This window comes from Azolla caroliniana, unplaced genomic scaffold (assembly GCF_043228905.1).
Source record: "Azolla caroliniana isolate FFs.n. ecotype wild unplaced genomic scaffold, voAzoCaro1.0.p SCAF_14, whole genome shotgun sequence".
Lineage (NCBI taxonomy): Eukaryota > Viridiplantae > Streptophyta > Polypodiopsida > Salviniales > Salviniaceae > Azolla > Azolla caroliniana.
The window spans coordinates 17482447-17498852 of record NW_028230449.1 but is presented as its reverse complement, the minus strand read 5'-3'; the positions used below and the strand labels follow the sequence as shown (position 1 = coordinate 17498852).

Sequence of the window (16406 nt, the reverse complement as noted above, 5' to 3'; positions counted from 1 at the left end):
CCATGTTTACTTCCGATTTGCACAGTCGAGCATGCATCGTATACAATGTGCCTTCTTTCTGTGCTCGGGCCACTATAAGATTTCCTCGGCAGAACTTCCACTTGCCATTCCGAAAACTACCATTGTAGCCTTCGTCATCAAGCCTTCCAGTCGATATTAGATTCAATCTGATATCGGGGACGTGTCGAACATCCTTCAACGTCAATCGACACCCTGTCGACGTTGTCAAGCAGACACTTCTGACTCCGGTTATCTTGCACTCTCCACTATCACCCATCTTTACATAACCATGATCCCCAGCTATGTAAGTCGAGAAATACTCTCTCGACGGAGTAATATGGAAGGATGCGCCGGAGTCGATCACCCAAGTGCATTCTTCACTCGCAAGATTTGCACTTGTCTACTCACAAATGAACAAGAGTTCTTCATTGCTCGTAGCAATGCCCGAAGTGTTCTTCTCATCCGGAATTTTCCGAGGTTCAACATTATTTCCGACACTCTTGTCTTTTCTCATGTGTCCGCAGTCCTTTTGGAAGTGTCCAAGTTTTCCGCAATAAATGCACATAGGCTTACCTTTGTACTTCGATCTGGTGTGGGATTTGTTCATTCGTTGCGGACTTCTTCTTCGTCGGTCTCTTCCTTTGTCCATATGTTGAGTCAGATTCGACTCTGTTTGGGACAGGACTCCTTTGTCTTTCCTCCTTGCCTCCTCGATTAGAATGCTTGTCGTCATTGTCTATAAAGACAAGTTCTCTTCTTGACAAGAGGTGCTAAGAGTAACCACTAGGTTCTCCCAACTTTCCGGCAGCGTACACATCAGCACAATGGCCTGCATTGCATCATCCAAGGGAAACTTGGTCACAACAAGTTGATTTACATACCCCATAAATGTGTTGATGTGTTCGATGATGCTCTCACCGTCTTTGTATTTCAGCCGCACGATTTTTCTCATTAGCGAGGTTCTGTTTAGCGCATTCTTCCTCTCGTACAGACCCGACATCTTCTGCCACATTTCATAAGAATTTGTGTCGTTCGCCACATGCTGAAGGACACTTACATCGACGCATTGTTGGATAGTGGCCACAGCCTTTCTGTTTAGGAGCTTCCAGTCCGACTCCAATACCCCCTTGGGTATTTCTGCTCTGTCGACTGGCTCGTACAGGTCTTTTACTATGAGAAGGTCTTCCATCTTTATCTTCCAATCTGCATAATTCTGTGAGTTCAGAACTATCATACCTGGGAAACTGCTAACACCTCCTTCCATGCTTGCACCTCAAGCTTTGATACCAGTTTGAAGAGAAATTGTTGCAAAATATGAATCACAATGAATAGACACTGCTGAAATACGAATCACAAAAATATGCCAAAGAAAAAAAACAAGATGAATAATGGTGCACAGAGATTTACGTGGAAACCCTAAAACGGGGAAAACCACAGGTGAACAGATTTCTTCACTATACAAAGTGGATATACAACACCGAGAGGAATACAACACTCTGTCGAGTGTATCAGCCACACAAGGCTCTTCGCGTCTGTTGTTACTCACACAGCTATGGCGCGGCTTACGCTTCTCTTTCTTACACTCTCACTCGTTCTCTTACTCTGTTCGTCTCACTAACACACAAACTGAAAGTTTGCCCTAGTTGCATATGTACTTACACAACTTCTTGGTTATTTACATGTGTAGCCCTCGTGGAGCGCACACTTAGACTATTTACAAGTATAGTCTCCCGAGTTGGCTATTTACACGATTCCGGTTTCGGCCTCGGCCGAGTTGCTCATCAACTCGGCTCCTCGACCATCAGCTTTCCGGACGCTCGGATCTTCCTCCCACTAGAGGGACATATCCCAACAGTTACTAGTGCATTGTCTAAGGAGTTCGGTTGTAGCCATCTCTCTTATACGCTACTAGGATACGAGGAGGTATCCCGTTACGTATTACAGTACGACGGTACCATTCGTTGCAACACAGTCACCTTGAGGTCTAGGTCAAAGGACTGACTATAGACCATGTTCCTAATTGGTAACAATCACCTCCTTGACTTTCCGACGCGCCTACTCATCTAGCAATCTCGACTTGACTCTTGCTAGGGATAGATGTTTTCCTTCCGACCCGACGTTGCTCAACGTGACAACTAACGTCTCCCAGCTATCCGGGAGGGAACCGAGCAGGAGTAGAGCAAGTACCTCATCGGCGAGAGGTACTTCCAACGAGGTTGCCTGGTGGATCAATCTCTGGAAGGCATTCATGTGCTCCGCCATACTGGAGCCATCTTGGTACCGGAGTCTTACTAGCTTCCAAAATACTGAAACCCAATTAACAACATTTTTGTTCTGAAACATAATGTTGATCTTCTCCCAGAGCTCATGAGCCTTTCTCTCTTCATTGAAGTTGTTGTACAGGCTCATATCGATGAAGCACCGGATGTATGTTGTCGTCTTCATGTGCATCACCTCCCACACTGTGGCATCGATCTTATCCAATCTCTTGTCCCCGAATTGAACCGGCAACCAAAGATCTTTGACCACCAGCATATCCTTCATCTTCGACTTCCACACTGAGTAGTTGGAGCCGGTGAGCTTGAACATGTCACCGAACGATTCTTCCATTTTCTGTGTTGTTCGTTCTGATACCAGTTTGTCGGGAACCACGGAATATTGCTCGGCCACAACCGAGTATTGAATCACAGAAATGGAAAAAATGAGAGAGTACACAGAAATGACATAGAAAGTTTACATGGAAAACCCTGAAAGGGAAAAACCACGAGAACCCACGGACTCCAACTATCACTATATGAGAGGAAATACAAAGTGGAGGCACAGAGGCAATGACCTCGTGCTCGCGGTCTTCGCCAGATGGCGGTTACAACAAAGAGTGCTCGTAGCTACTCTCACGCTCTCTCTCTCGCTCGCTCTATTGCTCTCTGTACAATGGTTATGCACCTACAAAAATATCAACAACCTTCTACACCTAAAGTGATTGCCCTAAGTCATATTTATAGTTATATGAACCTAGGGATATTTACAAACGTAGCCTCAATGGGCTTATTCAAGACATATTTACAAATTTGTCTTCACTTCCGGTTCTCACTGGGTCCACCGATCCGGTTTCCGGATCTCTTCCGATTCTCACCAGGTCTTCTCCATTCATAGACGGATCCCATCCGGAGGGACCAATTTCCCAACACAAAAATGGATCCGACATGTTGACAAAGAACCTACTGATGAAAAACGTAGAGCTTGTCGATAGAGGACAGGACTAACCGACTCCACCCATAGGAGTGAAGGGGGAGTTTGTTAGGAATATGTCCCTCCTATGGGAGCAATCGATTGGTCTGGCCGAGTGCCGACACTCAAAGACATGGAGAGTCGATTGGGGGAGTCAACAATGGGAGAGTCCAAGTCAAAGAGATCAACTAGTCGGGCCGACCGGATGGTCAAAGATAAGGCCGACTATTTTGGGCCGACTAGACAATCGACACTAGAGTCGACTAGTGGAACCGACTAGTCGATCAATCGGTTGAATGACTATTATTGTTATAATCGGAATGATAGTAACAATGGCTACATTTGTAAATAGCCCATACAGTGTATAAGTATAAATACACTTAGGGTAAACATAGAGTGTGTAGAATAGAATTGTGTGTGATCCTCTGTTCGTGTAAGTGATAGAGACGAGAGAGTATGTGTATGTGTGAGAGAGAGCAGCACAATAGCCAAGTGAGGTTTGACGTCAAGAGCCCTGTGTGGCTGATACACTCTGTGTGAAGAGTATTGTATTCTGATCTCATCTTGTATTCTCGTGTGTATAGTGGAATCTTTGTTCTCGTGGTTCTCCCCATTTAGGTTTTCCTCCACGTAAAACGTTGTGCAGTGTGTATTATGTCTGCAATGTTGTTTTCTATTTCCACAAGATTTGTTTATTTCAGCATATCTTTTCGTGGATTGACGATTCGATTCTCAACACATCCATCTATGCATCCTCTTATAAAATCTAACTTCATGTATGGTAGATTGAACATTGGAAGTTCCTAGCTTGCATGCATCCTCATGCATTCTCTATTCCTAGCTTGCATGCATCTTCATGCATTCTCTATTCGTAGCTAGCATACATACCTCTACCTTCTTGTATAAATACTCAAGTCCACCACGATTCTAACCAAGGTGAACAACACCAGTTACGGAATCATAAGTCGAGTTCTTGTTTTTTTTCTCTCTCCTAGTTCTTAGTCTCGTCTTGGTTCTACTCTCTATTATACTTCCGTGACAACTTTAACAATAAGAACAATAAGGAAGTGATAATACAAATCAAGTATTACAAGTTGTCCCATAATCTAGGAACACAATCAACATAGATTAGGATTGACTTTGGAAATTTCCACTCCTATTTGGGGTTGTCAATTGCTTGGATTCACTGAGTACATCACATTCACTTGGCCATTTAGAGGGGTTTTAGAGCTTGAGTCCCATCAAGATTACAAAAGTGGATTAGCCTTCTAGGTCAAATGAATCCTTTTGTCACGGACATGACTCCTTTTTCCTTGAGTTCTTCCAATTTCCTCTTTAACTTCTATAGTTGGTGGCAATCCATCCCATAAGGAGCCTCGGAGGACGATGTACTACCCTGGATAATTTAGCTCAATCCTATGGACCATGGCCCTTGGAGGAAGAAGTCCCTTGGGAAGTTTTTTCGCCAATACACCCAAGGAATCTTGCTAGATTGTTAGGCATGATGCATTACCCATCTTCAACATTGTTTTTTGATCCTTCTTAGTTTTTGATAAGCAAACCCTAATGTTTACTAATCTAGCCTTGGCCTTCCCTTTTGTTGTTGTAGATATCAAATATTGCAACACCATATTTTACTATCATAATCCTTCATCAAAGATCCCAATTTCTCTTATGTTTTCGCCCTTCACTTTCTAAGTACCTATTAACCCATTCTTACCAGTTTTGCCCCTTTTTCTGTGTAAAGACTTCTCCCCCTTTATAAAACTTTTTCTCTTAATTTCATCTCTTAATTGGATTATATTAATACATCAAAGTTACATAATACTCAAACGATTGTGTTGATCCCCTCCAAAGGCCCCTACAATCCAATGATATTGAATACATCATAGGCCAAGTCATGCCACAAACATGGCTCTCTTTCAAAGACAATCACTCAAAGGTTCCCAATATCAAAAACTAACATAGAAAGTTACCTCGTAATCTCCTAATATGTTTCTATACTCCTACTTGGGCATAGGAAAAAAATTTGTTTCACATTCTCCAAGCATGCTATATACCCAATACATCAAGAAATGAAACACAACTTCTACACTCTCCTCACATTGCTAATCATTATAACCCCCCTTTCTACATGAAGCCAACCCCTATACCCTAATACAATCCTAAGCACGATTCATCTCCCTATATTCAACTTGAGCCTAAAAGAGAACGTGGATTCCCAATATACATAAGTGATAGTGTGCTACTACCTAGATAATGGGTGTCAATCATTCAAATACCCAATTTTCTTGATTGGTCAAATGCTCACAAGTAAAGCCCATAATGCCAAAGTCATAATCGATTACCTTGAGCGAAGAATGCCTTTTGGATTAGCATGCATGGCGTTCAAATTGTGCCTTGAAACCAACCCTTGGGAACTCCATAGACACATTTCACATCAACGAATATGATTATCATACTAGCCATGTTATGATGCAATTGTTTCATGACGAGTCATCAATTGAGTTACACTTTTCCATTCAAGACATCAAAGAGGTACTCCACTTCCCAAGAGTAGGAAAACCGTTTCCAATGATGAGATTTCTTGGGGTGATGCCTAATCTCTTGTTCACCCCTTGCTAGATGTGAGGGTAATGAGGGATGGTGCTTCCTTTAGGGATCTAGAATATGTGTCAAGTTTTGAACCAACTCAATGAGATAAATGTGTCAAACTGAAGTTCTCAAGATAAACTTTAAAAAAACAAGATAGCCTGAGACAACTCTACCCGAGGACATCATAAATAGGGATCATTTGGGAAGTTTGCATAAAACAAATCTTTTTCCTAGTCAAGTCTTGTTATTGATCCTACAATCAAACTATTCAAATAAAAATCCTCATCCTCATTCTCACACTCACTCTCGTCTTGTACCTCAGAAGAGCAAAGAGCTTGACCTAATCCATCCTATCCTTGTTGACACACCCTACCCTTACCCCTCTAACCCCATCACAATCCAATAAACTCATTCTCCATCACAAACATTCTAGATTACATTTTTTCCTCAAAGAAATTCTAATTCAACTTAAGTGACGTAGATTCTTGAATCACTAGGTTGGAGTGGTGTCAAATGCTTTTCTTACACTTCATTTATACATTTCACTAGCACATGCAAAGATATCGATATTGAAGTGGTAATTTTGGTACACGGAAATGGGCACAAGAAATAGGGTGCTTACATGTGAAAATGCCTTAGAAAAATATAAAGACTATAAAAGTTACTTTTAACCATTGTAATACTTCTTCTTGATGTCCATAGTTTTACAGGTAGAGATTAATTTCTTAAACATTCACCCTCATTCCTAACCTAAGTGTTCAATTATTAAGCATTTCAACTTAAAATCTTGGAGTCCATTGTATAAATTTCATTATATTGGTAAAAAGAATATGTTGTCCCACTTATATGTATTGTGTAGTCATTTAGCTTTGTTAAAATTTATGGATTAATTTATGTGTATCTTGATTAGTATTGAGTGTAAGAACATTTAAGCGAAACTTACATAAGTAATTAACCTTAATGTCAGTGAGCATCCATACCTACATGCATTGTTAGTATTAAGATGAATGTTGGTCCAACTCTACTTAATGGCCCAAGTGTGGGGAGCCCGAAGAAGGCTCTATTGGTGAACAATAAGTGCGAAGGTCATTCAACTTTGATCAGAGCTATTTTTTGTGTGTCTTGATCATAGTTGTTAAAACGCACATATAACATGTTTAGAAATTGTTTTAGAATATTCTATGTTTTAGAACGGCCATTTTACACTATTTCATGTAATTCTACGTGTATTCTAAATGTTCGACATATTTAACAAGCATCTCATGTTTCCAAAAAGCTAAATTTTTTTGAAAAGTTAAAAGTTATTATTATTATTATTTTAACTTATTCCACATATTTTATCCATAAAATATGTTCATATTCCAAGTATTTAAAAAAAGGTAGATACCAGAATACTTAGCATACATATTCTACGCATATTGTATCCTAAGTATTTTAGAACAATGGTCTTGATGAAGTTTTTCAATTTCTTTTTTCTTGGTTTATGGTTTACGAAATGCATTATTTCCCTTGTTTTTTACACTCCAATGGAAAATGTTGTATACCAATTACCTACATGGACATTTCCATGTTCTCCATTAAGTCCTCTAACTAGACCAAGGCTAACATTGGTATAATAATGGCATGTTCAATCGAAGTGGTGATAGGGAGGAAAGTTGATGGATGGAAAGGGGTAAAGCAGTTTGATAAGATGGTTATAATCTAGGGAGGACAAGGTTAGTAATAAGGAAAAGGTAAAAATAACACTAACAACTAAGATGGAGAATGGTGACGAATGGATCAATGAAGGACGGGATGGGATGAATAGAACGACCAGAATTAATTATATAAAAACAAACTTCTTTACTGTAACTGTTGATTTCTTTTTTATGACAAAATTCGTTTAATGCTTTGATGTGTTAAAGATGTCCCATGCTACTCTCACACACCTTCTTTCTTTCTTCGATGTCCACAAAACTTTTGTTCAAACAACCACCTCTTCTGTGTATATGATCGCCCTACAAAAATTACTTAAATATATTTTATTCCCATATCCTCTTTCATGACAAGGTAGCCGAATCATAGAAAGGTGACATAGTTAAAACAAGCATACGATGTTGTGGCAATGCGTAATAGGGTAGTAAATGTGGGAGTGCATGCTTGAAGTGCCTCAAACTCACTATCCCGACTTTCTTGGGGATTTTCATGATCTAGAATGATATAGCTATTCATGAAATAGCTTCAGATGAATTGTTTGTTAAGTAAATTTTTTTTAAAAAGAAATAATTCTTTGTTATGTAAGAGGTTGTTTGCACGTAAGTGTGGGTGTGGAATCTATATATTTAAATCTAAGCTTTTATTTCATATTTGTCTAAATGCATAACATAAATGTAACTAAGAGTTGAATCTGTGTGTTTCATTTCTAAGGAATAGTAACCAAGGCCTATACGATGTAACTTCCCTATAATTAATATTTTGTTTATTTCATAACATGATACATGTTTATACGGTGGTGGAAAATCGACTTTTCTAGTTTGTAAGCCACATGTCCTTTGTTTCTTGTTTTTTTTGCATTTTCCAATTTATCTACTTGACAAGTCTTTGCTCTTGAAATGGTTCACTCAAAGATAATGACGATAATCATGATAGTAATGAAGAGTCAATTCTAATGTGATCGTCTCCCCATCCAATCTAGAAAAAACACAAGTACAAAATCTTTCTAAAATTTGTCCATGCCCCACATTACACCACATAGATGGAATTTTGGAAAGCCCTTAATAACTTGCACATAGAAAAACAAAAATCATTAAGTTGGTTGTTAGAAAGAAGATTCTTGAAGGTATGATGACGAACACAATTACATGGACAAACGTGTTTCCTACATGCATCTATTGATTGAGTATTAAACAATAGTAAAACCATGAAAGGGACATTATTAATCTTGCAAAGTTGCAAGTGTCATACAATAACTAGATTTCTATCACAGGGGTGAATAATTGGGGTCCCATATCCTCATATGTGAAACTTGGTGTAGAAGACAACCCTACACCTTATGATGAAAATGTTGAAATGGTCAAATTTCCATATGCTTCACCGTTTGCAATTGATGCGTCCTATGGTTGCTACACATCCTAAGATTACTTTGTGGCAAGAATAGTTAGCAGGTACATTGCAAACCCTGGCAAAAAAAACTGGCTAATAGTAAAAGGTATAAGATTTGTGCATCTTCTTTGGAAAGTAGAAGGCATGTGTTATTGGCTTTACTTATGTAGACTATGTTGGTCATCCGAACTACAAAAAGTCCATTTCAAGGTGTTTTGGATTGCACAAGCAACTAGGTATTGGTCATGCTTGAAGTGGAAAGATAATTGGTCTATGTACTCGTGCGTATAAACAAAGTTATATTAGAATGTGTAAACAAACTCCCTACCATCCACTACCTTAACGTGGACACCATTGTTATCCATTGAGCATATAATTTATGTGAGAATCATTGAAAAACATGAGTATATATAACAAATATCATAAATGGAGATGACTTGCTTCTTTTGCTATCTCCAATCATGACCTTTAGGCCATTATGAGTGAGGAACTTTATTCTTGCTCAAGAACAAGGATAGAGAAGTTTGAATGTCACTCAAATTTTTGGAGAGAAAAGCTTTGTTACTAAAAGGATACAATGTTGTAGGATGCATCTGTTGGAAAGGGGTCGATAATGAAAATTTCAAAACTTTTAACTATTCACCACAAGATACTTGTGGAACCCACCAACAACTTGTGCGAATGACTAAAAAACCACAATAATGTTGTGATGGATGCATATATTTCCATATTCTTAATATCTTTAATTATGCATACACAATTGGTTTAGTGAAATACACAAATATGATGAGTCCATCCTTTCATTCTCTATTTGGGTAGTAACATCTCATACACTGAATTAAAAATAGCTAATGCATTTGTGTTAATAGAGTAAATCCATAAAGTAAACAAATTCTATTGCCTAGTTTCAAATCTTGCAATGATTAGAATTCAAATTAAACCCACTTAACAAATTTCAAAAAGAGTTTTCCTTAATCTCAAATTGAGGAACCTCTAGTGTTCATGTATATGTGTGTGCTACGTATGATGGGAATTGTTCTCTAAAATGGTACTTAGTCTCTTTGTGACACAATTTTATACCCAATGTCCATACACACCTAACATATCATGTAATTATGTATATATATAAAATTCTAAATAAACATGCATCATTCCAATTTGATTACTAAAACAACACATGCTTATATATGTAGTTGGGCCTACATATGCAACATGATTCTCATAAGTACAACTAAAAAAACATTCCATACTATGCATAGAAAACATAATGGTAAGTCCAAACATCATATCAGTGATAAAGTAGAGCACATTCTTTGGCGTAGGTTATATGCACAAGCATATGCATAGAGGGAGTGATAAGTCTAGTCTTTATTTCAACATAGAGTATCAAGATCAAAATATAAAGTAAATAGAAAATGGATATCCATTTCATTCATGCAAATGAAGTTCAAAAGTTGTATGTAATTTAGTTTTTTTTTCCAAAAAAAACAACTCCCTCCATTAGCTATATATATAATTTAGTTTTCTGTTTTACATGTACACATATGTAGACAATACCATGGCATATGAGTTTGACCCCTGATTTCAAGTTTGGGTTTTGGAAAGGGGGATAAAAGATCGCCCTACAACACGATGACAAGTTAGAAATATTCAATAGACCTGGCCAAAAATATGCATGGCTAATGCCTAGAGAGATAAAACACATCACAACATATGCATGGCACACAAATGATTGAGGAGTGTGCTAAGACCAAACTATGGCCAAGAGGTGAAATGATTACTTGTCAACATTTTATAGGTTACTATGTTAGACATGATTTCTCATGTTAAAGTGGCAACTCGCCAAAGATGATCGATCATAACTAGAGTTTGTCTAGTCATATACTCTAAAAGGTCTACAAGCTTGCCAAGTGATTTAATAGTCTAGACCCTAACATAGAGTAAGAAAATTTTGAAAATGAATTGAATTCCCATCAATGCAATAATAATTAGTCCTCGATTTAATCTAATCCATCACAGAGTTAACAATTAAAAGGTCCAAGTATAGGTTTGAACAATAACCGAACAACTTTTGTCTTCACGTATAGTGTAAGTTGGATGAATAAAAAGATATTCAATGTAAGCTTTGATTTAAAAAAGGGGGACAAAAACAACAATAAACATATTAAAAGTAATGTTATGATGTTATTTATAAAGGTTATGTTACACATTATTACCATAGTGAAGATTCGTTTGAAAATGCTTCCACTTTTTCTTCATTACTAGATGAGAGGATTTACAATGTTTCACAAGGTTTGCTATGCAATAGTTAATGCAGATTCCATGACACAAGCTAGGTAATGGCTCAACTTCAATCTTCATTTATTGATGCATAACTTAGCAATTCACTACTTATACATAAACAACATTATGGGAATAAATAATTAGAACTTATAGAGAAGTTCAAATGCTACATACCAATGGGTTTTTTTAACAAAATTTAGCTGACTTGAAGGAGAGCTTATACATGAAAGAATTTTGATAAGTGAATCTTAAAATATGTCCTTCTCGAATCGGTCGACCAGCATTTACGAGACAATCATTAAATGCAACTCGCCGGAATATCCCAGGATTAACTACAACCATTGATGCAAACCATCCACAATTGAGATGCAAATCTGATGGTTCACAACCATCCATGCATGTGGCATAGATTTGCACGGTGAATTGTGGAACTCCACTTGATATTTCTCGACTTTGCGATATGCCAATGTCACTATCTGTGCACTCTTCATCTGACATTAGTTCAAGAAATTTAGTATTCATAAACAAATGGATGTGTGTATGTATATGAATATGACACTTCATGATGTAAATGCAATGATGAAAACGTTTTGCATTTGTTATAGAGTATAGTGCAGCTATAATTGTCTTTTGTTTCTTGCACATGACAACCATGTAATACTTTTGAATGGGAGAAAGTGTTGGGTTCTATGGAGGCTATGGTTGTTTGAGAACCAAATCCATTATGGTCACCCAACCACGGGATTCATATATTGGCTTCCAAAATTTCATTAGATTCTCTTTACATGGTTATAACAGTTCTCTTGATATTCCATCACCTCTGTTCTCTTTCCAATGAAAGTCTTAAGTTTATTTTGTATAGAGATTTCTAGATCTTTGTGACTTTACGTCCACTCTTTGTTAGGTTCTACCCATTTGTATGATATTTCCCACCTAAAATATTAAGTATTACAAAAGAGATTATATGTTTGTATGCATGCATATATATTTGTTTGATGGGACTATCCACAAATGTGTATGGTACATGTTGACGATTTGGGCTAATCACATGCATATGACTTCGTATGTATGTATGTTGTGTATACAGATAAAGGCAAGTGGTGCTCCCTAATTGTCACCCCATGCTTATTGCAATCTTTTTTCTTGTAAAAATATATACGTATGTACCCATTATATTTCTTGCTAGATTTCTTGGTTTAGACTATTACTGATAAATAATGGTCTTATGAACACCCTACATTTCTTACTAGATTTCTTGGTTATGAATCCCCATATTAACAGGACAATGACAAGAGGCCAAATTGATTCTCTAAAATGGCTCAACTTTAGTGGCCATTTCAACATTGATATTCTATAACATTACTTATTGAATATTTTTAATGAGATTTTAAGAGTATAATTAGGGATTAGAGGCTTACTCATCAATTTTCTTTTGAGTGTTGTTAATAAGGGTTGCTTGACGTGTAAGAGTTTTCTATCATTAGAATCAGTTGAGCCCAAGCCATTGCTTTCCTTGCCCACATTCTTATAATTACTATAGTAATATTGTAAATTTAGATTGTGTCGAATTGCTTTAACAACTATATCATGAATAACGTAGATGTTCCATCCTACAAACACCCAAAAAAGAAAAAGAAAAAATATCACTATTTTCTTATTACTTTACACGACCTTAAGTTTTCAATATTAGGATCTTACCTCTAAACTTGGACTTTCTCATCATCATGAGGAGTTGCCATTGTGCTCTTGAAAATGTAATTATGATATCCTTTTGTTCAAAACTCCTTGATCTTCTTCTTCTACTTTGCTTTCTTCTTATTATTATTGTATTGAAGCGAGGTGGCACACTCATGGACATGCGAGAAGAAGAGATTTTATATACTTGATCACATTGTGAATAAGTAGTTGGAGAGAGTATTAAATAACCATGCAAATACCCTGAAAGAAAAGAACCACCAAAATGCCAAATTGATGTTAATTCTTAGTATAATCATGTAAAAAGTAGAAAGAAAAAAACAATACTAAGCATAGACAATAATTTTGAAAAAATCAAATAATAATGTAATTTTTGCAAGGATTTCGGTCTTAAAATGATTACCAGAGAAGTATATATGTATGTATATGAGAGAGAAATAGATTTATTATCATCCTTGGAGATCACATTTGACCTTTGCAAGATCACTCACTACTACATTTTCCCCTACTATATAATGTGTGGAGTTGAGTGTAATATTGTGTAGAGTTTAATGACTCTCCATGTTCAGGACTTGTAACATGATAATAATTTCAATTCAAGGTGCACATCACTCACTACTTTGAGACAAATGTAAGGCGAGATCAAAGGTGGAGTGTTGCACAAATGTGAGGAGACAGTGTGGAAAACAAACTCAAATGTGCTATGATAAAAGGCGGGGAGCATTGCACACAGAGGAGGGAGAGAAGCTACTTATTATAGGTGGTACTCCTTCAAGTCGAGCTTCTATATCGTTAACCAAGGAAATAAAGGTAATAGTAATAATGAAAATATGATGATAAGGAGCTAGAAAATTATGATCATTGTAGAGATTAATAGTGGGGGAAGCTGAGAGATGATATTTAAGAGGAAGAATTGGTTGGGGACAATTGTTAGGGCAAGAGGGAACCATGATAATTTTACTACTAATAGAAATCCAATTAGTGGATAAGATAAAGGCTAGCTAGCTAGTTATCAAAGATATATATATAGCTAGATATGGGGGTTGAGACCACAGAAGAGTATATATAATAATGGTAATAGCAAAGAGAAATAAATTCTCTTCGTTATTGTTATTAATTGGTTTGTTTTGTTTTAGTGTGACCTTATAAATGTGTGCTTGAGAGTTCTCATTTGATTTTGATTGATTGATGTAGAAAGAAGTACATAGTTTTCCACGTCAGCCTTCAATTTTCGTGGGGAGTCCACATCACCCCTGTCCAACATACATACATATGTTAAACTTCCCTTCATTTACTTTGCCCTTGTCTTGCATGCCACTTGTATATGTTAAACTTGCCAAAAAACCCAACGGGGAATTCCTCAACACACTCATCCCTCTTATTTCCTCAACAACTTCCACCATATCCCTTCATTCTTCACATTGCATTCTATACGGTCTAAACATTGTATATACACAATATACCTCAATTCTTCTCTTGTAATTGTGTGCTATTAGTCTAATAAGATAAGGTCTTGACTTTCACATATTTTTCTAAATTGTTACACCATAAATCAAATTTCCTAGGAAACATGCCAAATCACTGTATTGAACTCGAGACACAAAACTTGACCTTACCATCTATCTTATTGTCCAAAACAATGTTAGAGAGAGAAAGAGGGGAACATAAATGGTCCAAAGTGATGTAGCTCCCATGCCAATGATGATAAAAACCTACATCAAGTCCCCCCATTAATTCAGTAAAAGAGCTTGATTTGTCAACTTAGTTGGGGATGATGGCGTACACAAACATTCAACCTCTCACATCCAACTAGCAAACACTCTAAAAATCATAAACACAGAGAATTTTCTCATACTAATGTAGCTTAGTTAGGAAGGATGATGAAGACCAACATAAAACCCCTACATGCATATATAGTAAAAGAAATGTATTATCCATTGAATTGGGGACAATGACATAAATCTGCATTCAATAATTTGTAAAGGAATTGTATTGCCCACTCATAACTCTTTCTAGAAAAGAGAAGAGATGAGAGAAACAATTAAAAGTAGAAGAGAAAGGTTTGAATTGATGTAGCATGTGACTCCCCTTTATATAATTAGCGCTCAAGGACCGAGGTGAGGGGAAGGTTCCAATGGGCGAACGCTTCGAGGAGGAGAACGTTCGGAGGAGACGAACACTGCTCTCTCTCTCTCTCTCACTCACTCACAATGAAAGTAGTATGATTGATTATGTGCTACTTTTCAAAGGTATTTAGGATTGCATATAACAAATTCTCACTTGGTGAATGGACACCGAAATCCGATCATATGACGTCATGTATTGACCTAAAGCATATGAATAGGTTTGATTATAAGAACGTCATTGAAGATAATAAACATGCGCAATTGGGTATGGATCTTAAGCAAGCACCCATGTATTCCATTCTAAGATAATTGAGGATATGTTACAAATGACAAAGATACAACATGGTGCCACACTAGAATGCAAATGGGAAGCTTTCAAGGAAGTCATTTTTTAATACACAAACATAGGCTTTTTGACCAAGCACACATCTTGGAAATGCATCAAGAAATGTAGTTGAAAGAAATAATAGTTTGATAAAGAATGCCATGAAGCTTGAAAGTGCCCTATGATTTTCAATGTAGTCAAGGATAAAGAAAATTAACAAAATCATTTGCAGGAATAAAAAAGACTTATTCAAAGAAAGAGAAGAATCTGAAAAGTTAATCAACAATTTCTCCAAAGACAAGAAAAATCACATGCATGAGCTAAATTTTTGGGAAATAAAAAGGGAAAACGTATTATGGGTTATAGAGATGTAACCCCCGTTGAATTGTCTATGCATTATAAGATTTTATATAAGCGTAGGATGCGTCCGAAGGCTGACATAATTTTATACGTTGGGCCTAGACTACGTCAACTACACGGACAGAGGCATACCAAGCTCCTATGAGGAAGCAATAGCTACGCCGGACGCCGACACATGGCTACAAGCTATGAGATTCGAGATGGACTCCATCAGAGAGAATGATACATGGGAGCAAGTCGAATTGCCAACTAGAGGAAGCCGTTGCCCTGCAAGTGGGTGTACAGATACAAATATGTATCTGGTTCGGAAAAACCCAAAAAAATAGTTTGGCTTGTCGCAAAAGGGTTGAAACAGGAACATGATGTCAACTACGACGAGTTATTTTCTCTAGTAGTCAAAATAACGACCCTTCGACTCCTACTAGGAGCCATAGCAACAAAAGACCTTGAGCTGGAGGAGTTGGACGTAAAGATGGCATTCCTCCACAGAGATCTAGAAGAGGACATTTACATGTCTCAACTGGCAGGCTTTACGACGATGGGGGAGGAAGGTCACCTCGTATGCCGACTAAAGAAGAGCCTTTATGGTGTGAAACAAGTGCCGAGGATGTGGTATTAGAATTGCAATACCCATATCCGGTAGCTTGGATACATCCGGTCGGACTCCGACCCTTGTATGTATTTCCGACAATTGGTCGATGAGTCTTGGATCT

The 16406-nt window shown here is 37.2% G+C and overlaps 1 protein-coding gene across 1 annotated transcript; it reads right to left on the bottom strand.

Moving 5' to 3' along the window:
• Positions 1-11244: 11244 nt before the first annotated feature.
• On the bottom strand, positions 11245-13905 carry LOC147855664 (uncharacterized). Its single transcript, XM_087329962.1, has 4 exons — positions 13634-13905; positions 12886-13125; positions 12606-12797; positions 11245-11678 (listed from the first exon to the last, which is right to left on the bottom strand). The coding sequence occupies exons 1-4, from the start codon at positions 13830-13832 to the stop codon at positions 11374-11376; spliced, it is 936 nt and encodes a 311-aa protein (XP_087186088.1). The 5' UTR covers positions 13833-13905; the 3' UTR covers positions 11245-11373.
• Between the last annotated feature and the right edge of the window lie 2501 nt (positions 13906-16406).

Bases quoted from the DNA above. Each gene is read 5' to 3' on its own strand.
- LOC147855664 (XM_087329962.1), bottom strand. From the start codon at position 13,832: ATGGTTCCCTCTTGCCCTAACAATTGTCCCCAACCAATTCTTCCTCTT. The intron at 13,126-13,633 runs GTAGCTTCTCTC...CTTTTCTTTCAG, and splicing joins AGGAGTACCACCTATAATAA to GGTATTTGCATGGTTATTTA. The intron at 12,798-12,885 runs GTAAGATCCTAA...GGGTGTTTGTAG, and splicing joins GAGAAAGTCCAAGTTTAGAG to GATGGAACATCTACGTTATT.